Genomic DNA, 25496 nt, shown 5'->3' on the forward strand with positions numbered 1-25496 from the left:
GCAATCTTTGCTTATGAAACACCTATAAAACATATTCGCTAAAGACAACTTACGGTCGGCCCACTCATGGCCCCTCAGCGCGCCCTCATCACCTATTCTGCTTCCCTGTCGTTTCTCTCCTCTGATTACTGGCAACATCTCCAAAATGGTCTATCATCTCAACTTCCTCTTCGAAATCTCCATTGGAAACCTGTTTCCCGGCCATCCATTAGGACAATCCAAGAGCTAGAGGTGGAGCTTGTTGCCCTCGACAGTGTCCGGGATGAGCACACTTCGCAAGTCCCATCCACACTGCTGGAGAAACCGTTGCTCAATCTATATGTTGTAACATGTGAGGTAAATGAGGTAACGCCCAGATTAACGGTAGTATCTTATCATCCGTTTGTAGGACAATGAAACATACAAGACTAGCGTTCGGAAGCAGATCAAGGAATGGCACACCATCGTGAGTCAACGCAAGAACCAAGAATGGCTTCTTCTCCACGTTACTCGACCAGATGCTAGAAGTGCTGCGTCGGGGTTTTTCCAGATGAAGGGAAGTGTCTTGGATAAAATCAGAGCGGATTTCAATCTAGATAAACGTGACAGGTGAGTCCATTCTTCTTCGTGGAATATGCGATGGAGATAATTGGGAATAGATGCGTGCAGCTTTCATGGACTACTGGCCAGGACAATCCTGCAGCTTGGGCAGATCTTATATCGAAGATAAAGGAGGGTATCCTGTCTGCGTTTGATTCTGCGGTCGCACAACGATCAGAGGACGTCAAGCGATCGGATAGTCAAAGAGGAATGCCGGGGTGGAATTTTTGTACGTTCTTCATTCTAAAGGTAAGCCAAGATGCTTTCCCCACGTCACTGTTGCGCATCTCAAGCATCGCTCCAACAGGAAAGCTTAGCTAGCTCTTTCGAAGGCATGAATCTTTTTGAAGACGCATTACTTCAATATGATGAACTCGAAATCTCCTTTACCAATGTCATAAGCCAAAAGAGTCTTCTTTGGTTTGGAACACTCATTCTCGCTGGACAGAATGATGACTCGGTGCCCCTTCTTTCGATCGACAAGAAACCGTATCGGGATCTCATCCTTGCGAATGCCATTTCCGTGTTCGACTTTCGGATATATCTCCTTGCGCGGCAATGCGCGCTCTTGGGGAAAGTTGGGAGAGTCGCCGACGTCTGTCGAAAAGCTAGTAAATTCCTTTCTTTGCTAGGGCGTCAGCTACGGGATGTAGAGGTAAGTACCCTTATAGCGCACCGTCTGATATATTGCCAAAATTGTCTCAGGATACGCTTCCTCAATACTTTGTCGAATCATGGATTTACTCGTCTGCCCTCAGCGTTGTGGAGGATACGGAGCCGTGGGCGCGTGGCCTTGAGGCTTCCTCATTAACTGCCTTCAACGCATCCAAGGCTGAGTTGCTTGAGTTAGCTCGAAACCAAGTAGGTCTCTTGCCATCGACTTGATTTTCGAAGGATTGACCGTTGTTCTTCTTCAAGCTCACAACTATAGGTATCAAAGCCGGACATTTGCCATCCAAACCGCCCTTCACCATGGCATTGTTCTTCCCATCTCCATCTATTAATGGTGCGCGGAAGCGTTCGTCGCAGAAGATCAGCAGAACCGATTTGTTGGCCTCTTTGGAGGACGAAGACGCATTCTATGAGCTATATGTCAGCCTCACAAACCGCGCAATTGAGCTCAATGCCAAAGCCGGCCGACGCAAATCTGCACTGAAGCTGCATTGGAACCTTGCCGCCCTCGACGTGTACGTTTTTACTCCTTTCATATCCATCATCCATTGTACAAACCATCGTTGTAGCCATCGAGAACGTCTACCTGTTGCTTTCCAAACCTTCTCATCCCTACCGGCTCACTATTCCCCACATAAATGGATCGCTCTAGAATCATATATGCTCTCGCAAGCCATCGACATCCACGCAGCTTTGGGCAGTGCAAGGGACCAACAGTGGATCAATATTGCGCTTTCATTTTTGAAGTCGTATGTAGATGATCACGGGAGCGACCTACTGGTAACTGAAGACGACAAGGCGGCATATGTATCACGGATAGTTGTAGCATTGCAAGACTTAGCGAACAATATAGATTCGGGTATGTTCATTCTCTATCGCATGCGATATACTTACAATATTCATGGTGTCTCCAAGATCTTATACATTCAGAGCACCCAGCAATATCCATCAAAATAGTGAATCCCAATGCACGGTTAGCGGGCTCAGAAGACGGTTCCTTCGTCGATGTCCTAGTGAACAATCGTTTGCCATGCGTATGTTTTAAGGTCGTGATGGGATCCGTCAATGACCGTGCTCTCTTTAGGAAATCCCTGTAGACGAGGTCAGTGTCACACTGACGGGCCGTGAGTCGGAGCGTTTGGTCTTCAACGTAAAGACCCGAAGTTTAGCGTCGGGAATGTCTACGCTGACCTTATTTTGTCCAGTACGTGGCCATTGCGTTATGACACCATGGGTGTAGCTGCTAACCTTGTGAAGACATCGTCATGGGGCACATTCATCTTCGACTCTAGCGAAGTCCGAATATCACGCCTACATTTCCAGTGGGTTCATCGTCAGCCTGCGGAAGCGTCGAAGCTCTCTCGCCAGAAGGCTGAGCTTCCGGTGCTAGTTCGACTGGCGAGAGACCTATGTGCTTTTGACGTGCGAATCAAACGGCCTCGATGCAGTACGTTCACAAGCCCTTGGTTTCGAGGCGGCGAACTTGACTTCCTATTCCACAAGTCAAACTCGGCGCGCCCTCGAGCATACTGATGACCGTGGGTACCGGTCGGAACCAAATTTCAAAAGCCATCATAACACTTTCGAGCACATCAGGAGTTCAATTTCGATCTTCACAGGCTAAACTAGAGAGCGATGGTATGCGACCACTAACGCTAATGTTCCCATCTGTGATTGACAGGAAATGCATAGGGTCATCGGGAGCGTTGGAATGCAACGAAAGCAATGTCACGTTGGTCGATGTAGATAAGGAAACGGTCATATCCGTCTTGGTGCCTCATTCGGATGCCTCGGCATTACACGCGATGGTAAGGAACGTTGCAGCTGAGACGACTTTCATACTGATCAGATGGGTACATAGCAAGTTGACATCTCTGTTGAATACACGACGGAACCGGAGTCTTCCATATCACGGTCACTTTGGCTTACCTGTAGAGTTCCAACACTCTTGCCTGTTGCTGTAAATGTGCAAGACTTTTTCAGAGGTTCAAAGTATGAAATTGATTTTTGAGCATGAGTGATCTTACTCATCCGATGCTTGCAGGTTGTTCTCCAAATTCACCATCTCGACAACATCTTACCAACATATACGGCTCGCAACAGCCCAACTCAAGGGCGAAGAAGGCGAAGAGGGGTTGGTTATATCATCAACGCATCCACATCAACGTAGCATTATAGTGGGTGACAATCTGGATAATTCCCACAAAGATTAACCCATCGGCAAAGACCATCACACCTTCAAGACCAGCGAACTTCTTGTTTCAGCTGGAATGTCAAAATGGGCGAGGTAGGCCTTAACTTATCTCACCTATATTCACCTATATCCATCTAATGCATCTTCTCAGTCCGTGATCCGCTCTGTCTTTCTATCAAGTACAGGATGCTACGTGATGGTCAGAGCAGTCATTCTTCGTTGAAAACTCGCCTCACTAAATTTGCATCCAGAAATCGAAGGTATCATAGAGCAAACTGTGGATGCCGCCCTCGCGCAAGAGACTGAGCATGTAACACATCGGAGTATTCTCATCGATCGTGTAATTCAAACCTTGGAGGGTGACGCGGGCTGGGTACAACTGTATGGGGTAACAGGAGAGCTCGATGTTCCTGATACAAACGAAGAAGGTGAAATCGGACAAATTCTTCGAAATATCAAGGAGGTGCGCGTTATCGTCTTCTCGTCATGCGGTGAGATCTAAAATATCCGCAGGTCCTTCGACAGAATAAAAATCCCAGCATCAACGACGGGACGTGGCGTGAACTACAGATCCCAGTAGACGTTCCTATCATGAATGTAAGTCAAATGAATATCAGAGTCATATGTCCATTCATGGTATCGGTGCTAGATTCTTGTTGCCGCTCGAATACATATCTTGGCAAACCCATTCACGACCGAATCAACGTCATCAGACCAACTCCCTCCGTTGTACGCTGGTCAGCCTATCTCGGCACTACTCACTATGCATGCGACGTTCCGCTGGGGGACAAGGAATCATGATGACAAGAGGGGGTATAAGATGAGATTTGACATCGAGGAGATGCTCCGCGAATGGCTGGTGAGTGGGAGAAAACGCGGCGACTTCGAGGCCCAGGTACTTTTTTCTTTTGATTCTCAAGAGCGCTTGACTTTCTCTGACCGAAGTCGTAGGACGGAAGTACGTATACTGTTCCTATCACCTTCATCGCCCTACATCATGGCGAACTCTCGCTGCCAAAGGTTTCCGTTACGGCTCTACCATTGGCCGGAGAAATGACTATGGGCTCCTTATCTTTGCCAAGTGTCGAGACCTACCAGATTCATGGAGCAGAAAAAATCCTTGTTCTGCCCAGAGGGGGGAGAAGTACATTTGTTGTGGGCATGGGGGAGGGAATCGATTGACATCTGCAGACTTTTTTTTGGTTCTCTGGTTGCTTGCGCATATAATTTATCTACTTGGACCCTTCATGTTAATTGGTATTCCAGAGACAGTCTTCAAAATATCGGAAGCGAAGATAGTCGAACTGACGTCTATTTTATAATGACATCCATTTAGAACGTGAAAAGACCGGTGAATGGTACTATCGTTGCACCGGAGTTGTAAATGGTATGAGAGGTTCAAAATCGAGCTCCCCGCAGCAACTTTTGACGGCACCTCTTGAAAAAATTCATAGTTGTTCATTTAAGTACTCTTCAAGTATGAGAGTTTTTGCGAGAACAGAAATTGGGTGCAGCAGTGAGGAGGCAATGAATAATGGTTTTCAAGGCAGAGGTATCTGAGAGATGCTCAAGATCTCTCAGGTCCTAGAGCTCAATTACAAAACTAAAAAAATTAGAGTATTAAGAGGTATCACTGAAAGCATTCAGGTCATTTTGTCTGACTTTGAGGGCTCCACTGCTCTTCACCAAATCGTTTTCGACGGGCAGTACCTGATGGCAGGCAGAGTGACAGAAAGTCTCGGGCCGTGTGATGCTTGGTCATTTTTTGAATCTCCGCATGGCAGGTCATTCCGCAGTGCACGCCGTCGGAGTTCGAGTTTAAACGTGACGACATGTGACCCGATCGTCGGCAAGATTTGCAACCCCCAAGATTTGCTCGTTTTCGGACACCCCTTCTCAATCATATCACAATAGTTCTTCGATTTTGCTCAAAAATATGAAAAAATAAGAGGATACATTTCAAGAGGCTTCCGCAGGTAATATAAAAATGTGGAGCGAGATAGAGCCTAATTTAAGATACTACAAAGAAATATCTTTTTTGCAGCTCCGGTGCAATGATGGTACTCGTGCCCGCGAAAAATGTCTGAACGGCAATTGCCGAGCTGCCGCAACAGCACTTTTGAGCATGGCTGTATGTTAGCTGTATGTCTAACAAAAACATGACAATTCTTGAAAATGTGCTGGTGCATAATGTATGATATCCACATTCCATGTGTTAAATTATTTGAAATTTGAGTCAATTTAAAGCTTTTGTGGTAAGATCTTTCTCTATATAGCAGAAAACAGACCCTTCTAGAAAGAGTGGTCAACCAAAGATGATTCTGAATAAATAAAAATCTAAATATATTTGACAGGCTTCTCTATATATGTTATTTGTCATGTACAAAATATAAAGCTAGGAGGAGCTTATTATGTTGACTGTTTTCTCCAAGAACATATATAACAATATAATAATTAGGGCCTTGAATGATTACAAACCACCACTATTGTGAATGTCACCAGAAATCATGAATATTACTTCAAGATGACTCTATTAGCATAGATGGTATGTATTCAAATATTACTAGCCCTCAATAGGTCTGCTCTATACTGACTGATTAGATTGTAAACTTGTCATGGGTATATATCAAGACACCATTTATTGATACAGCATTCTCTTATTTTCTTATAAGATGATTTGTTGATACAGCATTCTCTCACTTTCTTATAAGATGTGTGGCTGAGATGTTACATAGAGAAGTCTGTCAAATATATTTAGATTTTTATTTATTCAGAATCTGTCACAAACAGCTGTTTAGGATGAGAGGATCCTAGACCACAGATCAATTAATAGTGCAGATAGGATGAGAATGATAGATGTGAAGGGTTTGAGCTGATTAGACTAGTGTCTTTGAATCAGAGAAGGCTGGTTAACAGCAGTTCTTAAATTGGACAGAAGTGGATAGCCTAAGGCTTCCCTACTATGCCACAGCTGCAATAAATACGTACAGGTAGGAGCATGGACCAAGTAACAATGGATCAGGAACGCGAAGTGTAGTCAGGAGAAAGGTCCTATGTGTCCTTATATGGATCGTGGTAAAACAAGAAAGATATAGTAAGCAGTTCATAACAGAATCATCTTTGGTTGACCACTCTTTCTAGAAGGGTCTGTTTTCTGCTATATAGAGAAAGATCTTACCACAAAAGCTTTAAATTGACTCAAATTTCAAATAATTTAACACATGGAATGTGGATATCATACATTATGCACCAGTATATTTTCAAGAATTGTCATGTTTTTGTTAGACATACAGCTAACATACAGCCATGCTCAAAAGTGCTGTTGCGGCAGCTCGGCAATTGCCGTTCAGACATTTTTCGCGGGCACGAGTACATAAGCCCTAACCCTAGATTTGGACTACGAAACAGCCGATCAGAGGTCGAGCGGCCTTCATTTGCTACACAAATCAACAATTTTCATTCAATGCCTTCGGCAGAGGAGGCTAGCACGTCGACCTCTTCGACTCCCACCTTCAAGTCGCTTGGCCTTATTGATCCTTTATTGGAAGCGCTGAACCAGCTCGAGTATAAGAATCCTACTGACATCCAGGTCGAATCTCTTCCTCATGCTCTCGAGGGACGTGATATCATCGGCGTAGCATCGACAGGGTCTGGAAAGACAGCTGCGTTTGCGCTCCCGATCCTACAGAAATTATGGGAAGAGCCAAAAGGTCTTTTTGCCTGTGTTTTGGCGCCGACGCGCGAATTGGCCTATCAAATTTCGCAACAATTCGAAGCACTGGGTTCTGCGATCGGGGTACGGTGCGCGGTCATTGTGGGAGGGATGGACATGGTCTCTCAGTCCATAGCACTGGCAAAGCGGCCACATGTTATAGTTGCTACCCCTGGACGTCTGATTGATCACCTGGAGAATACCAAGGGCTTCAGCTTGCGAGGACTTAGATATCTGGTGGGTAGAATCGTATAAGCTCTCACAGGAGATATGTTGAACGCACTTCTAGGTTTTGGACGAGGCAGATCGTCTGTTGGATATGGACTTTGGGCCTGTTATAGACAAGATACTCAAGGTCATTCCGAAGGAGCGGACAACATATCTTTTCTCTGCAACAATGACCACAAAAGTTGCCAAACTGCAACGTGCCAGTCTATCCAATCCGGTTAGGGTGGAAGTTTCATCAAAGTACGTGCACGAACGTCTGTTGATACTCCCTAGCAATGTTAACATAGATTCGTTCAGATATTCAACTGTTGACACCTTGCTTCAATATTATTTGTTAGTCCCACTGAGCCAGAAAGACGTACACCTCATATATCTCGCAAACTCAATGGCACAAAACTCTATCATGATATTTACAAGAACAGTGCATGATGCTCAACGGTTCGTCCACTGCTAAAAAGGAGTTCGAATTTTGTTGATATCCTTCAGCAGAATGTCCATAATTTTGCGGACGTTGGGCTTCCCCGCCATTCCACTACACGGTCAATTAAGTCAAAGTCAGCGATTAGGTGCTCTTGGCAAATTCAAGAGCGGTGGTAGAAACATTCTCGTAGCAACAGACGTTGCTAGTCGGTAATGAAGGCTACAGCTTTGGCATGATTCATGTTTTACATGTTCTGACACAAACAAATCTAGCGGTCTAGATATTCCATCAGTTGACGTTGTTATCAACTTCGACATCCCTACCCATTCAAAAGACTACATTCATCGAGTCGGTAGAACGGCGCGCGCCGGTCGGTCTGGGAAATCAATAACGCTCGTAACACAATACGACGTCGAACTCGTCCAACGGATCGAAGAGGTCGTAGGCAAAAAAATGGAGCTTTGGCCCACTGATAAGGATGAGGTTGCTTTACTACGAGAGCGAGTGGATGAGGCGGGAAGGCTGGCCGCCAATGAGCTCAAGGATCAAGCGGTGAAAGGGGGGCGTGGTCGAAAACGGAGAAGGGAAGAGGGTGGTGACAGAGACAACAGGGATCGTGACGATGATGTCGTTGAAGCGGGCATGCCGTCTAGACAAAAGAAAGGGAGGAGATAATATCTTGGTGTCCTTGGTGTTCTGACTTCACTCAAGAAGTTCCGACAAGGCATTCAGTTCATAAACATAACGTCTGAACGAAGAACATATTTTGTCCCTCTACGAACTTCAGAGCCTTCGTGTAGAAGGCACTCGTGCCCATGTCTGAATGAGTTGAGCCGGTGTGGAAGCTTAGAGCTGGACACCAACAGAACGTACCGGTGAAGAAGAACAGTGCCTCGAGTCAAGGGGACGACGATTGCGTCAGATGACTTGGAGCTCGGATAGAAGATCGTCTGGCAAGGAGTGAATGTAACAGTCAACGCTGGAACTCGATCTCTCGCAAGGTGCAGCATACTTCACCACCTTCCACGCCATCTTCTGCCCCTGTCAGGTAAATCAACAAGGTCCACTCAGACTTGGCTCCTGTCTCTGTATCTCGGACCCAGTCATCATAATGCTGACCGAAATGTTGGTTTGGCGTATACTTGTAGAGACGGATATTGGAGTTGAGTGAATGCGCAGGTCGAGATAGGGAGTTGAGACGCTTTTGAGACGCCGGGTATGGAAAGGCTAGTAGATGCGGGCTCAACAGAGCGAACAGATGTTGTGCGAAGGCGACCGAGGTGATAGAAAGACGATCTAGGGCTGCAGATCAGCCATGACCTGCCATGACTGGCCAAGCCAAGCACTGCTGATACAAACGGTTTACTCTATCAGCCTCTCCCTTCTTCTTGGGAGGTGTGAGCTGAAGGGGCTGCTTGTCAATAAATCTGACAAATTGCGAGCACTCTTCAGGAGTGAAGACATTCTACAGCATGAAAACAGTCAAGTCATAAGATGCAGATGAACGCGGATGATCCAAACCGACATCAAGCACCAAGATCTGGTCTTCCAGAAGGACACGACAAGGTATGTTATGCTTATGGGACAAGGCAGGGAACGTTGCGTTGAGCGGCTGTTCATTTGTCGAAGCTTTTGTAGAGGTTGGGCGAGCTTTCTTCGTCATGTCGTCATGGGTGATACCGACAGGAATGTCAAGCACGATAGTCGAGATGAGCCTGAGCAAGCATACTCTACTTAGATGTCAAATTCATTCATATTTACAGTGCCCCATGGCTGAGTTGGTTACAGCGTCCGACTGTTATTTACATAATATCGGAAGGTCGTGAGTTCGAGCCTCACTGGGGCAGATTTTTAGGTCTTACCTCGATCAATGCCGGGGGTTCGAGCCTCAGTGAGGTAGACATGGTCGTGATTTTGCGCCACACCAGAGTAGATTTCGCAGCTGTTCGCCAAATGACGGCCTGCTTGGAAATTTTGCAACTGAGATTTGACGCAATACTAGAGCCAGTAGACAACTCGAGTCAGCGCGAACGTCATGATTCGATTGGCCCATATTCAGGTTCTCGAGGCTTCAATACAGCTGACTTTCATCCATTATTTACAGCACAGTCTAAGAGGCCTCCTGAGCGATGAACTCCTTCATATAGCTAACAAGCTTGTCCGTCTCTTCTTCAGTGACCGCGTTGTACAGAGAGACGCGTATACCTAGAGCGCAGTGAGTAGCGATATCAGAAGAGAGACAGATAGGCAACTTACCGCCGACGGAGCTAGAATCGCACAATGACGACACGAATGAATAAAAATCGAAGAACGCTCAATGACTGTACTCACCGATGCCCTTTTAGGCCCTTCATTCCCTCCTTCTCTGCACCATCCAGGAAGCGCTGTTCCGAGCCTTCTTTTGGAGAAGTGAACACGACATTCATCCAACTCTCAGAACCGTCTTGCACTTTCTTCTGAAAGACTCCCTTCTCTTCTCCTTCTTTCAGTACGGCATAGACTTTGCCCGATTTCCGCCTGTTCAACTCCTCGTAATACTTGATACCACCCAATCGTTCCATTCGTTCGAGGACGAGGCCAGAGATGTACAACGGCAACACGGACGGCGTATTATACAAGCTTTTGGAGTCGGCAAGGGTCTTGTAAGACATTGTCAACGGCACTGGTGCGGCACCGATCTTGGCTGCGGCGTCCGTATCGACGAGGCAATCTTGGCGCACAATCAAGATCGTTAGACCAGCGGGACCAATATTTTTTTGAGCGCCGGCGAAGATGACGGCATGGTCTGCAAGATTGGGAATAGGGCGACACATGAAGGAGGACGAGTAGTCGGCGACGAGAGGGAGCAGGGCTCCTTTTTTGAGAAGCTGATATGGGAAGGATGTCGGCGCGGCCTCGTCGTGGGAGAACTCCACCCCGTCAACAGTCTCATTCTCGCAGTAGTAGATGAGCGCAGGATCGGGAGAGAACGTGTACTCGCTGTGAGGGGGGATATTGTCGAATGACTTTCCGTCTTTCGAGTATTTCCGCGCGTCGACGACGACGTTCACCGCACCGCCGCCCAGACGTCTAGCTTCCTCGACCGCCTTCTTGCTCCACGAGCCGGTGACGACGTAGTCCATGGTACGCTGCTCATCGGTGAGCTCGGGATGGAGCAGACGGTGTCGCGCCAGGAGATTGTAGACGACTGCGGAAAACTGTGCCGAGCCTCCGCCCTGGGTAAAGAGGATCGAGTGGGTAGGCGGGACGGACAGCTGAGCACGAATGCGCGACTCGAGGCCGGTGAGGAACGACGTGAACTCTTTCGAGCGGTGGGAGATCTCGGCGATTCCAATGCCTGTGCCTTGGAAGTCCATCAAACTTTGGGCGGCTTGCTCGAGCACAGACGCTGGGAGCGCCGACGGTCCTGCCCCGAAGTTCACGACGCGAGAGGTGGCCATGGTAGGATGTTTGAGTTTATGGGAACCAGGCAAGTCAAGATATAGATATATTGTCGTTGATGATACGAGTCACAGTTCAGAATCTGTCAGAACGAGTCAAGGACTTGTATCAGAGGTGATATGCAGAGCACATGAATTTTCGCAGATACGTTCTCTCATATCGGATGATAAAAAGACATTATAGGACTCACAGCTTCAACGGGTCTTTTGGTCGTCGCTTTCAAGATTTCGACGATGAACCGATGATATCATCGCACTTTTGCGATGGCAGTTTCAACCTGTGTTTGCAGCAGTATGTGAATGTCAAGGTCCAATAATTCATCCATGCCCCATGGCTGAGTTGGTTACAGCGTCCGACTGTTACTAACAGAGTCATCGGAAGGTCGTGAGTTCGAGCCTCACTGGGGCAGGCCTTTTTGGCTTTTCGTCGATTGGGACTTCGTTATCATGTGATCTTTCTGATGAGGGCACTCTCGAGGGGCAGGTTGTGTTTTCAAGCCTCACTCAGCCTCGCTGGAGATGACTCTCCATTTTCCTCCAAAACCATGGCCGAAATTAGACCCGGACCATCTGGAATGTCTATTTGTCTCAAGTGAATGACCATTGTCACAAGTCACCAGGAAATTTTAGGAAAGTCACTTTGCCGGAGTGGTTAACGGGATCGCCTGCTATTTAGCTTGCCAGCGGTTGGGCTTTGCCCGCGAGTGTTCGAATCGCTCAGGTGACGCAATTTTTTTATGGCCGTTGGCCCGTCGTGCATCAACAGCCTCCGAATATTGCCCGTTGATATATATACGCAGTTTGATCAAGTACTCGCATCCGTGGATGATGGGACAGTCTTTGAATGATGAAGCCTTCCCTCGAATTTAAAGACCGGGAAGGCGACGGTAGGCTTCCCGAGGCCTCTCATCCTAGCAAGCACGCACAAATGCGATGAGAAAAGATCCACTCTATGGACATGTATGGCATTCATTCATCGATGCGACGTAAAAAGCGAAAACAGGATGTGCGAAACAGACGGACAGCAAACAGACTCAAAGCAAGGTGCGACAGACAGCTCGAAAATATTAGCAGATGTTCAGACATGGAAAGGATCCTTGAAGCGAAGTGTTTGATGTAAAGACGCAGAGGCGACGAGACGAACAGAAAATCACAAGCCAACGCTGCATGGTACGCCTTTGTCTGCAACGGTACGAGATAGGATAGAAAGGGAAGAAGAACGTAGAGACGTAATACACAGGGTGCTATAGCAAGAAATCAGACGGGTAGGATAATATTAGCGCAAGAGTTCGATAAAATGTAGATCATAAAATATATGTTGATAGCGATCAAATAATGACGAGACAGATGAGAACGGAAACAATGCGAGGTGACACGGTGAGCGATGATTGGTGATCGACGAATAGGAGAATACAATCGTGTAGGAGAACAGTGCGGGCGGAAAAGGTCGGAAGATCTTTGGACATGACGATGCGGCGGAAAGGTGGATTGCGGAATACCCTTGGTTGATGCGAGCCGTTGGAAATAGGTCGTTGCGAGGGTGCGGAAAGTAGGCGTGTAAGACGTGCGAAGGGGCCATCCGTGTTTTGAAATCCGGACGCACGATATAGATAACTATTGGATTTTACGTATATTGAACGAGGCGTCGAGAGGTGTCGTGAGCGGAGATTTAGTGCAAGGGAAAGCGCGCTTCGGAAAGGGGTGAGTCCGTCATGATGGGCATCAGATTGAAGAAGTGAGTCTTGGAGGGGTGGAACCGCGGAGGAGGAGTATGTGGTGCTATGCTGCTCCCTCTGCGGCCGCTTAGAAGCGCTGGTAATTCCGCCGGGCGCTGCGGTGAACGGGCGTGCAGGCTGCGCGCATGGGGTGCGGTTCGTGGGGACAGCTTACGGCGCCGTATGGGGCCGGGGCCTTCACGATGACTGGCGACGGGACGTGTGTCTTCAGGGATGAGCTGGGACAGGTCTGAGCCGTCCCAGGCGTCCTGGGCGAATGATGGTGATGAAAGCAGGTCAATCCACGGCAGATTGTCAAAATCTGATGGGATGCGAGGGGGAAAGGGGCACTTCAGCGAGGAGAGATGGCGACGGCGGCGTGGGGACCGAGAAATAGCAAGGGGGATGCTAGATGATCCTCTGATAGAGCTACATGGAGTCGGGGATTTGGACATCTAAGACGGGCCATGAGCGGGTGTGGATGAGGCGGTGGGAAGGCAGACATACTACACCGCGCTTTGTACGATCTTGGAAGCGGATGGGAGATAAGAGCGGAGGGGATTCGAGGGTGAAGGCCGACTGCGACGGCTTGAGCTTGGGGGTACAACACTGCAGTGAGGGGGTCAAAAAAGGGGAACTAAACGGGACAGGGAGGGACGGACGATGAAGGGGTCGTCCTGCGATATGTGGTAGCGTGGATGGGTCGGGGATTGGAGGAGGGGGGAGCTGGGGCGAGGACGACGAGGCTGGGGAGCAGCGATGGGAGGCATTGCGAGGGCGAATATTGATACAAGGACGAAAGGACGGGCACTGGTTATAAAACGGGAGAGTTAGATGGGACCGACGCAATAGAGTATAGGGATAGATATGGGGAACAATGGGGAGAGACGGTGCTTGGTGCAGCCGCTAAGACGGCCCAATAAGGCCTCGCCCAGATGACTCAACCGCTGGATCCGGCTCCCGCCACGCCTCTCACACCCTCTCCTCGCCTCCCTACGTCCCCCCGCTCCGCAACGACACGTTCCTTGTCGTCCCGTCGAGCACCCGTCGCATATCCCCCTAGTCCCTGTAATACTCTTACCCCGACCCCGCCTTTTGTTCGCTCAATGCTACGACCGGGACCCACCTCGCCCGTTCCTTTGTTTGGCCGCGGGCCCAGCGTTTATCCACGCGTCGCCCGTATTGTGACCGTAGGTCGTCGCCATCACCCTCCCGCTCGAGATCGAATAGATCTCGGCGGAACTTAAATCAATAGGCCGTGGCAGGTGAGAGCATGAGGATCTCTGCGACACGCCTGATCACGCATCGAACGCGAAGGTTGATGCTGTTTGCTGCCGGCACTGCTAGCTTGCACAAAGACCCTTATGGGCCCCTCGGCATTGCAGCCGTCTCATCTTGATTGATTTCACTGGTCGGTAGATACGTAGATCGAATGTCCTTCCTTGTCAATTCTTTTCTATTTGGCTATCACCGCGTCATGCAAGAACAGGTCGAACGGCGCTCTACAGACGCCTGTTATTCCCGCATTTCACCACACAACGACCGAGGAAAAGAGAAAGTGCTTCTTTTGATTGATGATGAATGTCAACTACACACACAGAGACTATTGATTTAGGAGAGCGTAAAATGCAGCAGCAAAAAAAAAAAGGGAAACGCGTCGACCAAAGCATGACACAGTACAAACAAGCAACGATGAGAACCCAGACACCAAGAGAGTGGATTGAGACAGAGTTTAGTCGATCTCTTCCATCGCCGAGGCCGACGCGCCCTCCAACGGTGGGGGGGCGTCGTCAGCAGCAGGCGCTGACTCCTCGTCTGCCTCCTCGTCGACGTCGAGACCAAGACTACGAGTGATTGACATCAGAGCCTATTAGACGACAAAGGCAGCTTTGAGGACTCACGAGATCATGCGGTGAATCCGCTTGGCGAACGACGTGGGCTCCTCCAACGAGAAGCCCGAGGTGAGCAGGGCAGTCTCGAAGAGCAAGTACGTGAGGTCACGGACGGACTTGTCCGCCTTGTCCTCGGACACCTTGCGCTTCAGTTCCTTGATGATCGGATGCGTTGGGTTCAGCTCAAGCGTCTTCTTCGATGCCATGTACGACGACATAGAAGAGTCACGAAGAGCCTGCGCCTTCATGATCCGCTCCTGTATGAGACGAAAACGATCAGCGCCTGTCAGACCCTGTGCGAAATGAGCGGCACGAACCATGTTCGACGACCAGCCAAACTGCCCAGTAACGAGGACGCAAGGCGAGTCGGTGATACGGTTCGAGACAACGACCTTCTCCACCTTCTCGCCCAAAGCATCCTTGATGACCTTGCAGAGGTCCTCGAAGGCCTTGGCCTCCTCCTCACGCGCCTTCTTCTCCTCGTCAGTCTCCTCCAGCTCCAAGCCCTCCTTCGAGACAGAGATGAGCTTGTGGCCGTCGAACTCCTTCAGCTGCGTGAAAGCATACTCGTCGATCGGGTCGACAAGGAGAAGAACCTCGAAGCCCTTCTTCTTGAGGACTTCCAAGAAAGGTGAATCCTTGATGCCAGCAAGTGATTCACCCGTGAGGTAATAGATCGACTTTTGCACCTCAGGCATGCGAGTGATGTAGTCTATAGAGCCCGATCAGCATGCACCATATAAAAAAGGAAGTCTCACCGACCCTTGAGCGAGATGGTCTCGTCGACGGACTTAGTCGAGAAGAAGCGCAGGAACTCAGCGAGCTTGCTGCGGTTCTGAGCATCCTCGTGAATACCAAGCTTCAGGTTCTTGCCAAACGCCTCGTAGAACTTGGTGAAGTTGTCCTTGTCCTCAGCGATCTCAGAGAAGACGTCCATGCACTTCTTGACGATGTGCTTGCGAATGACCTTCAAAATCTTGTTCTGCTGCAAGGTCTCACGGGAAATGTTGAGAGGCAAGTCCTCGGAGTCGACAATACCCTTGACGAAGTTGAGGTACTCGGGAATGAGGTCCTCGCAGTCGTCCATGATGAAAACGCGGCGAACGTAGAGCTTGATGTTGTTGCGCTTCTTCTTGGTCTCGAATAGGTCAAAGGGCGCACTAGTGAGAGATCGCATCAAGACACAAATCATGAAAGTGGCACAAGAGAGCATACCGCTTGGGGATGTAGAGGATGGCCTTGAACTCGAGCTGGCCCTCAACGGAGAAGTGCTTGACAGCGAGGTGCTCCTCCCAATCGTTCGTCAAGCTCTTGTAGAACGAACCGTACTCCTCCTGGGAGATGTCGCTGGGGTTGCGAGTCCAGATCGGCTTGGTCTTGTTGAGCTCTTCGTTGACCTGAGTTGACTCCTTGACCTTCTTGGTCTTCTTTTCAGGCTTGTCGGCCTCGTCATCGATCTCTTCAATCTTGGGCTTGTCAGCCTCATCCTCCTTGACCTCCTCCTCATCTTCGACCTCCTATAACGGATCGTGAGCAATGATTTTCGCGTGAGATCATTATAGAAAACAAACCTTCTCGACCTCCTTGGTCACGACGAGCTGGATGGGGTAGGAAATGAACTCGGAGTGCTTCTTGACGATGTCCTTGATGCGCTTCTCCTCAAGATAGTCAGTCTGGTCCTCCTTAAGATAAAGCCGGATCTCGGTGCCGCGGCCGAGAGCGGGGTTGACTTGGTCAGGGGTGATGGTGAAAGTACCGCCCGCAGCAGACTCCCAGATGTACTGCTCGTCATCGTTGTGCTTCGAGATGACCTGTACGCGCTCGGCGACGAGGTACGCTGAGTAGAAACCAACACCGAATTGACCGATCATGGAGATATCGGCACCAGAGCTGAGTGCCTCCATGAAGCCCTGGACGCGTCGAGGTGTCGATAAGATCATCCGCAGAAGAAAAATCTCGCAGCGCCACCCACCTTTGTACCAGACTTCGCGATCGTACCGAGGTTGTTGACCATGTCGGCCTTGGTCAAACCGACACCAGTGTCGCGGATAGTGAGGATTTTGTTCTCTTTGTCCGGGGTGATGCGGATGTAGAGCTCCTTCTCGGAATCGAGAGCGGAGGGATCGGTAAGGGATGCATAGCGGATCTTATCGAGAGCATCGGAGCCGTTGGAGATCAGTTCACGCAAGAAAATCTCCTTGTTAGAGTAGAACGTGTCTGGAGAGAGAGGTCAGCCCCAGATTGTACATGCCACACTGCGCGCGACCTACTAATGATCAAGTCCAACAACTGGCCGATCTCGGCCTGGAATCCAAAGCTTTCTGTCTCTGCGGACATTTTGATCTGCGCGAAAGATGAGGATAATATGCGATGTGGGTTTACGGGATACTAACAAAGTGCGATAGTGATGGAAAGATATGAAGTGGCGATGGGTAGGCGGTTGATGAGAGCGAACAAACAACGAGTTGGTCTTTTTGTAGCTGCTCAGATTTTCATTCTCGAAGTTTCGACGCGCGTCCGCTATATCTGTGTTCCCACGCATCCTAGTATTTCGAGAACGTTCGCCTTCGGTTCCCTTTTACAGCGTGAACGCCAACGACCCAGCTCTTCGAGCGCGTTACGTATCGGGCTCAGCCCTTGCACTCTAATACGAAGACATTGAGGAAAGTTTCCAGAATCCGATACCTGGACCGACGAGAGGATAATCCGCGCCGTTGAATTCCCACCATATCTCGAGGGCTCGGACGGCAGTTTCGTCAAAATCTCAGAAGACACAGTCGTCAAATTCGGTCGCGACTGAGACTCTACCACCTCTGAAGCTCGTTCGCAAGCAAACACGAATTGCCGACCCACGCATGAGACGCACGTCATCATAATTCAGAAGGAAACCGCCTGATTGTCATGGATCTTGTGCCACACGCCTAACAACTATGTGTGGCTTGGCCTTCGCTGTCTGTCTGGGGGAAGCTCAGAGTCGTTTTGATAATGCGCCCCTACCTCCGCCAGCTTCGACGCGTCCAATACTCTTCGTCCAACGCCATACCCGGTCCGCTGGGTCCGACACTCTCACCCTGCAAAGATCTTCAGTTCGGCTACGATTCGAAAGGCACATTTCCAACGATCTTCGCACTCGAAACTTACTTCCGAGAAGAATATGACGCTGCTGAAGGCCGTGCCTCTGGAGGTTGGGCACCTTCACCAAACTGCAAACCCCTCGATGCTTCTGCTTTTGCCTCCTTGATTTTTTCGCACAACGATCTTAACATGCGCAACTTGCTGCTGGATGAACACAGTGTGCTGTGGGTTGTTGACTGGGGCTTTTCAGGGGTTTATCCCCCGTGGTTTGAGTATCTTGAGATGAGATACGCTGCGCAGAAGGATCACAATCCGGAGAGCTGGCAGAAATGTATCCAGTATATGACAGAGCCGGCGTTTGAAGTTGAAGACGCGCCGCAGTGACAGAATAGTAAGTCAGGCCAACTTATCTTGCAAATCAGGCAGAAAGGGCAGAAGTTTGTTCATAGATGATCCAAGACGCTCCTGCACTTCAGCAAGAGGTAAAAACGTGGTCGAACGCCTCGAAGAATGCGAAGACACTGGACGGTTGGGGTGGGTACTTGTACTATAATGCTTCGCTCGGGGTTATTCAGCGAGCGGCGAGAAGATAGAAATACAACACTGTTAGATAGGAGACATCGATTCTTCCATGCTTCACTTTCAATAATACTTTCCACAGCGCCCACCCATCTCATAAAATCAACGGGCTGCCAATGTTAGGACTAAGCCTTGCATCCGACAATATTCCTGGACTCTTGCTGACTTGAGCTCTTAAGATTTCGACCATCTCCTTCACCTCCTCAACCTCGTTCTCCAGCTCTTCGTATTGATTACGCAACCTTTCGTTTTCCTGCTCTAACGCAGACACTCTTTCCCTATAGGCAGCATCAGATGGCGGGGATATATGCGGCTTCTGATGCTTCGAGAAAGCCAACTGCAATTCGAGTGTCTGAATTTGGCGACGCGATGCCCTGAAAATGTGCATGAGCGATTGAAAACACTCGTACCACGAAATTCATACCGCGCATGCTCCTCCATCTCAGTGTGCGTCTTCTCGTACGTTTCGAGGCGTAGTTCCATCTTCTTGTATTTACTAAGCATGCTCTTGATCACTTCTGTCTGGCTTTTGTATTTTTGCACATCGACATTCCTACACAAATGATTAGTATTCAATATTATTGTTTGGACACGCGGTAGGGTTCTTACCATAGCTTTTGCAATGTTGTCAGCTGCTCTATCTGCCGCTCATAGTCTTTGAGTCGGTCTAGTTTGTGCGCATTCTCTTTGATTGAGCTTTCCAGCTGGAAGACTCTATTTGCTGCTTCAGCAAGTAGCTTGCCTTGAGCGATAAATTGAGCCTATGGACGACATTCAGCTTTGGATAAACTTCAATAGAAAAGAGCGTTGTACCCTGAGTTCCTTTTCAGCCTGTCTCAAAGACGCTGTTTCCGTAACCCACGACCTCTTCTGGTCGCGGAGATCCCGGATCTTCTGCTGTAACTCAGCATTCCAGTCCCCGTACTTCTTCTTAGCCATGTCTGACTGCTCTTTCTGGTCCTTGAGCTGATACTGCAAGCGTGCGACCTGATTTTTATAATCGCGAAGGGCGTTATGCTACAAACACTCGGACTCAGGTGATGCCTTCAGAGCAATCTCAAGATAGCGATGTACGCACCAAGCCCTGCCTCTCCATCTCAGCGTTCCTCTTGACGATCCGCTGCTCGTACAGCACCCCGATTTGCTTCATGTTCTCCCGTGTGAGCCATAGCTCAAAATTGAGTTCGTTTCGAAGGAGCAACACTTCTCGCTGCAGCCCTGAGATGGCTTGCGCAATATGTACAGGGACCTCAGTCTCTCGTTGAGATGATGCGTCGCTCGATTCCCCGGCCAATGGTACGCTGGGCGTGGCAGACGAGATGCTAGCGCTGGTGAAGAGCGCGTACGGCCAAGTAGGCGTGGGATCCACGATCTCTATCTCCGCGTTGGATTTCAAGGCGATAGAGGTGTTGACCATGTCCCGCAACGAGATCTTTGTCTTGGTAGAAGGCACTTGTACGATTCTTGAAACAAGAAATTCATCCTCGGTCACCTCCTCGACGGCCTGCGTATCGCCGATATCGTGACTGCTGAGGGGAAAATAAGTATCTGTCCCGAGCTCGGACTCTTGGTGATCATCGGGGAAGACTTGGGGTACTCGCTCTAGGCGCGAGTTACGAACCTCCAACCGCATGCATTCTGTTACAATACGAGGCACATCATATCGTTCGAAGAAGTCTGGATTATTTAATTCGTTTGTCGCATTGCGCCAGATGATCAGCGGGTGAGTGATATGCGCGCGGAGTAAAACCTATCCGTAAAGCACCGATTGAGAAAGAAAGAAAAAGGAGCGTTGCATAGCAGACGCACCTCGCTCTTAGTTTTGATTTGATCTATATCAAGAGCTTCCATCCAATCGACCGAGTAAGGAGATTCCACGCCTGCGTCTGTCAAGTAGTGTGCAGTGCGTCGGAGAAATGATAACAAGTTACACGGGTATAAATAATAGAGGAATGTGAAGAATCGTCGCGGTGAAGGAGCAGGGGCAGCTGCTGAACCGAATGTCAACTCCAGTCTCTGCCAATCAAGGTCAGCTCTCGTGTTGAGCGCGCGGCTACTTTGCATGGATTGTCGTGTGATCTCGTCTGGATCGCCTTGGCTGGTCCCATCGGAAGATGGGTCTTCTTCTTGAGCAGAGGCGTCAGTGGGCTGCCGTTCTTGCCAGCAAATGATGCGGGCTAGGATAGCAAACAGACGAGAAAGCATGGCCTTGAGATTATGAGATGCTTTGACTGCGAATATGGGGAGGAGCTTTGTTAGAACCGAGAGAGCAATTGTACAGACAGTTGTCGAATTGTCAACCAGAAGGGATGTGAGGATGCTGGACATAAGAGAATGAGCGGCTAGGACGGACGCATGCAATTCAAAAGATGGCTGTGAGGTATATCGGTTTAAGAGGATGAATAGCTGTAGGCGAGATGAGGTGGAGGCGAAAGCGTTGAATATTTGCGTGAATAGAGCCTACAATATGATAACATGCGATTCATTCATTCTGATAGAGGGTTCAGGTATTGCATACCTCTGGTTGTTCTAATCCAAACTGGACCATGATATCCTCCAAGTTGGATTTCCATAGGCGTCTCCGCTCCCGCTGCTCCTCGGAAAGCTCTGCCCACTCGAGAACATCATTCCCGGACCCTTCATTGTAAGCGTCCAAAAGATACAGGTCGAGGAGGTGCCGTCGAAACTCTCCCTGCTTGGCTGGGTAGTTTTCGTCGACTTTCACTAATCCAACAATGACCAGTTCTTTTGCAGATGATATTCCTGTAGCGGAGAGCTTGGGATCCCGGAGAGCCGGACGCAAGACGAGGTCAAACCAAGTCGAGATCAAGGAGGTTGAGGATATCACAGGGATGAGGCGACATAGCACTGCTAAGAAGATCTCAGTCTGTTCGCGAGAGTCATGATCAACGGCATCCCTATGTATAGTCTGAAGTTCCTCCTCTAGATTGTAGAGTAGGATTTCAGGTTCTGGGGAAGAGGTGCACTCAAGTATAAAAGTGTCCACAGATGTGAGAATATCATTCAGTGGAGGTGCTTGGGGAGCCGATTCCAATAAGCGGGATAATGAACGAGTAATATCTGTCGACATAACAGAAGTGAATACGAATGTGGCGGACAAAATTCGATTCAACCCCAGTGGTAATTTAGCACTTTTGAGCAAAACATAGCAACCTGGCATTTCCGGGCATATCTTCTGTCAGATCTCCAACATTTTAAGCACAATTGGTCAAAAATATCAGGTCATGTGGTTTGCGAACAATCCAACCGCAAGTTGAGTGAATGAGCAAAACTATCGCTTGCATTTCGACTAAAAGATACAACATGGGTCGATAGATGTGAACCTGAACGAGACTTTCGGCGGCCTTGAATACAATAGCCTTCCCGGTCTTCTCCCAATTGTCTACTCCATCCACAAGCTCATACGACGGCAGATATTTCTTGCGAGAATCCCTCATCGCATCGGTCGCAATCCCATAGCGCTCATCCCTCTCTCTTACAATGCTAGGATCGTGAGGATTATTGTAGGTGAATGACATCATGAGGTTCCGTGGGCCAAGTGGTAGTTCGGGCGTTGAATCTATTGCCCAAGTATGGATGGTCTTGCCATATGTTTGTTGAAGTTCAAGCATTGCAGGATGTTCAGCAATATCCGTGACTACGTCTTGTATTCGGGTTAAACATATGTTTTTAGTAAAGGAAGTGTGCTTACTTGGCACGGCACCTTTGGCCTGCAGATAAGCTTGCATAAGCCCAATTCATGTATGATATGATGCAGTCTTCTAAGCTACCATAAGTTGAAGTAGACCACTTTCAATCTTTAAATGGTTGTTCTTGGTGAAAAAAATCGACGGGAAGGTGAACAGAGCCATACCTCATATTTGTGAGAATGCCAGTATCTCTTCTCTTCAGAAGGTAGGTTTTTGAAGACCTACAAAGATTCGCACGATGATAACAACAAGGTTGGACGGTGACCCACCTTCTCAGACACTATGTACTCGATGCCAATCAACTTTGCTCTAGGTTCATATGAGTCGTAGATGACGTATTGGTGCAGATCAGCGGAAACATGGGTACAGAAGTGATGCGCCTCAACAGAGCAGGTTTGATCATGCCTATGCAAGTATGATCGGTTGTGAGTAGGGATTGTCCAAGAAAGTCAACTCACGAATATACATGAAATGCGTAGAAATGCTGATGAATGGAGTTGATAGGCTTGAAGCTCAACAACGCTTCACCAGCTAATTCGGAAAGTGAGAGATGGTACGTCCCTTGCTTCAATTCTGCTTGCATGATGGGACAGGGAGCACGAGAGGTACACCAGTGCACGTCGAGTTAGAGTTATACATCCCGCAAGCATGACGTCGAGGGCCGAGCGCATGATGATCACAGCTAATCAGGAATGTCCCGAACGATAAGAGCCGACATAACCTCCTGAGCCAGCAGACTATATCCAGACAGGAGTTCAAACTTCTAGGTTGAGAATGCTTATTTATTGCGGTAGAATCTGGCAGTGTGCCACGGCGAGTGAAAGATGGGAGCGGACAATTTGTGCTATGTTTTCAGGTGGAAAAGGAAAGCACAGGTTATGGTGAGATGAAGAGCGATATTATACAGCGAGGTTGCAAGTGGGGAAGGGGGAACAAATCGGAAGCGGGAGGAAAGGGTATTCGTTCGGCAATTGCCGAGTTCGCCAATCACGCCTGCTCGTCACCGTCGCCGACGTCAAGCACCGTCTGAAAGTTCCCAATTCAAAATTACAATCGTGAGTCGGTCAGGTTCCTTCATAAGATACACATCCCAGATTTATCGACGTCCAAACGACTCCGATAATGATGGATGCGTTTCAGATGACCTTGATGTACTTCTGGATGCTAATCGTGACCATACGATGCAGATGTCCGCCACAATTGAGGAAGTTCAATCCGACCACTCCGAGCATGAGCATGAGCATGATCATGATCATGATCATGAACACGACCATGAGGAGGATCCCACCTCTGCCGCTGCGCTCGAAAAGATTCAGTCGCGTTCAGAGCGCAAGGCCAGGAAGGCTCTCCTGAGCTTGGGTCTCAAGAAAGTCCCTGGCATCACACGTGTAACTCTCCGGAGACCTAAGAACGTACGTGATAACAGCTTGGATCTATAGTCATGTCAAACAACCTCTACTAACGCAGCAGTGGCCCTCTTAGTTCCTCTTCGTCATCGCATCTCCCGATGTGTACAAATCCCAAAACAGCGATTGCTATATCGTGTTTGGTGAGGCCAAGGTGCGTGTTTCAACACTAGCAGTCGTCTTGATACTAACAATATTTCAGATGGAAGACATGAATGCCCAGGCACAGCTCAACGCAGCTCAGCAGCTCGCCCAAAGCGGAGGTTCTCTGCCCAACCTCGAAAACTCTGGCGCTGGTGGTGATGGAGATGACGATGACGATATCCCTGACTTGGAAGCACCAGAAGACGAGGGCCCCGTTGACGAGACTGGTATCGATCCCAAAGACATCGAGCTCGTGATGGCGCAGGTGAACTGCTCCCGAGCAAAAGCCGTCCGGGTGTTGAAGGAGAGTGGAGGTGATCTCATCAATGCCAGTGCGTCTTTGACATCTTGTTCTTCCTTTTATCTCAATCCTCATTACTCCTCTCCAGTCATGGCGGCCAGCGAGTGATCATTCGTTTTCGTGTTGTGTTCCGCAGCATCCCTTTGTATTATCTCGCACATCAATCCATCTGTTCCGGACTACCGGAATGCCAGGTTTATACCTCCGATATCATTATGTGCAACATTTTCATGTCTGCGCACGATCGTATCCTTGTACTCATCGCATCTAAGGGAATTATCGTCAATTTTAGATTACTGTCATTCATGTTTCCCATCGCCTCATCTCAATATAATAGTTCGACCTTTCCCAACCACTTTGCACGACCTCGACGCCCTGAACATTTGCCTTCGAGTTATTGTCAAATTCCAGTAATCTCGGGCCGACCTTCAATCCCAGTTCTCCCGCTGCCTCGCAGGCAAGATCCAACAACTCTCCCTCTGCGAACATATGATAGTAGCGATCATACCGCGCTTGTTTCAGCTTTTCGAAGGCACCCTCTTCGACTTGCTGGGACGCTGTTCCTGGTTGTGTTTCTGACTTCCCAGATGTCCCCTTATTAGCTTTGTACTGAGGCTTGCTGTCAGTCAGCATCCAAGGAACGAAGACGTCCTGTCCCCTTGCCATCGTATCTGTGGGGTCTCGAGATTGGTGCGTTGGTATTGCCCTCTTCGAAAGTTTATCTTGCTCGATGGCCCACACGTAGACCAGAATACGACCATGTTGAGAAGAAACACATTCCAGTAATCGCTACAGACGGATGATAAGCCTGTTTGAGAACTTGAAATGAGCACTGTCAAGACCTACCTGTATAGCTGATTTACGACGCGAAGAGGTCGCCAGATGGTGTATTGTCGCTATTGATATCGCATAATCCTATTTCAACCAAATGCGCTCTGAATGGAAATTTTTTGCGAATAGATGGAGATGATCGTACGAACGCTCCCCGCCTCCATCCGTTCCCGAGAACGTCTCCCCAGATGACCTCTCTAATGGTACCATTGTTACCAGCGATCCTTGCAGAATCAAGCAAGTTCCGACTTCTGTCCAGACCGATCGTCCATATGCTGCCCGGGCGGTCAAGGGGAAGGGGAAGATATTTTCCGTTTCCGGTGCCAGAATCAAGGCCCACCCATCCTGTAGGTATGTTACAGAGGAAGTTCGCAATGATAGGCCATGGCTGCAAAATAGTCGTTCAGGGGAAACACACGTAGAGAGGGCAGTATTCACCTTATATCGAGTAGAGGAGAAATGAGAAGCAATCCGATCGTAGATTTCATGCACATGCTTTGCCTCGTAGGTGGATGGGTCAGTATCTATGACCGTTGTGATAACATCCGTGGATGAGGACATTCTTTTGGTTTTGGGCAAAGTCCAAAATGTGATCAT

The 25496-nt window shown here is 48.8% G+C and overlaps 11 protein-coding genes across 11 annotated transcripts; 4 read left to right on the forward strand and 7 right to left on the reverse strand.

Moving 5' to 3' along the window:
* Nucleotides 1–66: 66 nt before the first annotated feature.
* Nucleotides 67–4627, forward strand: HETIRDRAFT_309755 (uncharacterized protein; the record flags this gene model as incomplete). The annotated part of the gene is made up of 20 exons (XM_009544490.1): nt 67–336; nt 389–588; nt 639–828; nt 887–1234; nt 1285–1440; nt 1498–1766; nt 1821–2110; nt 2167–2285; nt 2336–2455; nt 2509–2698; nt 2755–2889; nt 2944–3059; nt 3113–3243; nt 3296–3428; nt 3478–3538; nt 3597–3644; nt 3697–3908; nt 3959–4042; nt 4095–4340; nt 4397–4627. The coding sequence occupies 20 exons, from the start codon at nt 67–69 to the stop codon at nt 4625–4627; spliced, it is 3549 nt and encodes a 1182-aa protein (XP_009542785.1).
* Nucleotides 4628–6908: 2281 nt separating this feature from the next.
* Nucleotides 6909–8481, forward strand: HETIRDRAFT_43950 (uncharacterized protein; the record flags this gene model as incomplete). The annotated part of the gene is made up of 5 exons (XM_009543500.1): nt 6909–7394; nt 7447–7625; nt 7683–7823; nt 7872–8015; nt 8079–8481. The coding sequence occupies 5 exons, from the start codon at nt 6909–6911 to the stop codon at nt 8479–8481; spliced, it is 1353 nt and encodes a 450-aa protein (XP_009541795.1).
* A 53-nt stretch (nt 8482–8534) lies between these two features.
* Nucleotides 8535–9469, reverse strand: HETIRDRAFT_414969 (uncharacterized protein; the record flags this gene model as incomplete). The annotated part of the gene is made up of 5 exons (XM_009544491.1): nt 8535–8625; nt 8680–8756; nt 8819–9102; nt 9166–9271; nt 9332–9469. 5 exons carry the CDS (start codon nt 9467–9469, stop codon nt 8535–8537), a joined length of 696 nt encoding a protein of 231 aa, XP_009542786.1.
* A 447-nt stretch (nt 9470–9916) lies between these two features.
* HETIRDRAFT_44105 (uncharacterized protein) lies at nt 9917–11246 on the reverse strand (the record flags this gene model as incomplete). The annotated part of the gene is made up of 3 exons (XM_009543507.1): nt 9917–10011; nt 10063–10073; nt 10138–11246. 3 exons carry the CDS (start codon nt 11244–11246, stop codon nt 9917–9919), a joined length of 1215 nt encoding a protein of 404 aa, XP_009541802.1.
* Nucleotides 11247–12915: 1669 nt separating this feature from the next.
* Nucleotides 12916–13731, reverse strand: HETIRDRAFT_414971 (uncharacterized protein; the record flags this gene model as incomplete). The annotated part of the gene is made up of 3 exons (XM_009544492.1): nt 12916–13416; nt 13469–13570; nt 13624–13731. 3 exons carry the CDS (start codon nt 13729–13731, stop codon nt 12916–12918), a joined length of 711 nt encoding a protein of 236 aa, XP_009542787.1.
* A 962-nt stretch (nt 13732–14693) lies between these two features.
* HETIRDRAFT_311260 (uncharacterized protein) lies at nt 14694–17190 on the reverse strand (the record flags this gene model as incomplete). The annotated part of the gene is made up of 8 exons (XM_009544493.1): nt 14694–14805; nt 14863–15110; nt 15171–15565; nt 15616–16013; nt 16069–16370; nt 16425–16763; nt 16826–17070; nt 17124–17190. 8 exons carry the CDS (start codon nt 17188–17190, stop codon nt 14694–14696), a joined length of 2106 nt encoding a protein of 701 aa, XP_009542788.1.
* A 648-nt stretch (nt 17191–17838) lies between these two features.
* HETIRDRAFT_310677 (uncharacterized protein) lies at nt 17839–18312 on the forward strand (the record flags this gene model as incomplete). Its single annotated transcript, XM_009544494.1, has 1 exon — nt 17839–18312. The coding sequence occupies one exon, from the start codon at nt 17839–17841 to the stop codon at nt 18310–18312; it is 474 nt and encodes a 157-aa protein (XP_009542789.1).
* Nucleotides 18313–18601: 289 nt separating this feature from the next.
* On the reverse strand, nt 18602–21598 carry HETIRDRAFT_414974 (uncharacterized protein; the record flags this gene model as incomplete). Its single annotated transcript, XM_009544495.1, has 7 exons — nt 18602–18881; nt 18932–19060; nt 19117–19268; nt 19321–19524; nt 19586–20257; nt 20317–20967; nt 21026–21598. 7 exons carry the CDS (start codon nt 21596–21598, stop codon nt 18602–18604), a joined length of 2661 nt encoding a protein of 886 aa, XP_009542790.1.
* Nucleotides 21599–21722: 124 nt separating this feature from the next.
* HETIRDRAFT_44253 (uncharacterized protein) lies at nt 21723–22800 on the reverse strand (the record flags this gene model as incomplete). The annotated part of the gene is made up of 6 exons (XM_009543515.1): nt 21723–22171; nt 22220–22238; nt 22299–22325; nt 22382–22438; nt 22487–22622; nt 22676–22800. 6 exons carry the CDS (start codon nt 22798–22800, stop codon nt 21723–21725), a joined length of 813 nt encoding a protein of 270 aa, XP_009541810.1.
* Nucleotides 22801–23193: 393 nt separating this feature from the next.
* HETIRDRAFT_457580 (uncharacterized protein) lies at nt 23194–24275 on the forward strand. The gene is made up of 5 exons (XM_009544496.1): nt 23194–23272; nt 23405–23629; nt 23700–23777; nt 23826–24099; nt 24157–24275. The coding sequence occupies exons 2-5, from the start codon at nt 23405–23407 to the stop codon at nt 24174–24176; spliced, it is 597 nt and encodes a 198-aa protein (XP_009542791.1). The 5' UTR covers nt 23194–23272; the 3' UTR covers nt 24177–24275.
* Nucleotides 24276–24380: 105 nt separating this feature from the next.
* On the reverse strand, nt 24381–25442 carry HETIRDRAFT_14892 (uncharacterized protein; the record flags this gene model as incomplete). The annotated part of the gene is made up of 5 exons (XM_009543422.1): nt 24381–24434; nt 24495–24857; nt 24915–24983; nt 25045–25287; nt 25338–25442. Coding segments are annotated over 5 exons (834 nt in total), but the record flags the coding sequence as incomplete, so codon positions are not given.
* Nucleotides 25443–25496: the final 54 nt, after the last annotated feature.

The sequence above is a fragment of the Heterobasidion irregulare genome (assembly GCF_000320585.1).
Source record: "Heterobasidion irregulare TC 32-1 unplaced genomic scaffold scaffold_02, whole genome shotgun sequence".
Taxonomy (NCBI): Eukaryota; Fungi; Basidiomycota; class Agaricomycetes; order Russulales; family Bondarzewiaceae; genus Heterobasidion; species Heterobasidion irregulare.

Excerpts from the sequence above, each read along its gene's own strand:
- HETIRDRAFT_457580 (XM_009544496.1), top strand. The coding sequence starts at position 23,405 with ATGTCCGCCACAATTGAGGAAGTTCAATCCGACCACTCCGAGCATGAG. Across the intron at positions 23,778-23,825 it reads TCGTGTTTGGTGAGGCCAAG|ATGGAAGACATGAATGCCCA; the intron begins GTGCGTGTTTCA and ends ACAATATTTCAG. Across the intron at positions 24,100-24,156 it reads AGGTGATCTCATCAATGCCA|TCATGGCGGCCAGCGAGTGA; the intron begins GTGCGTCTTTGA and ends ACTCCTCTCCAG.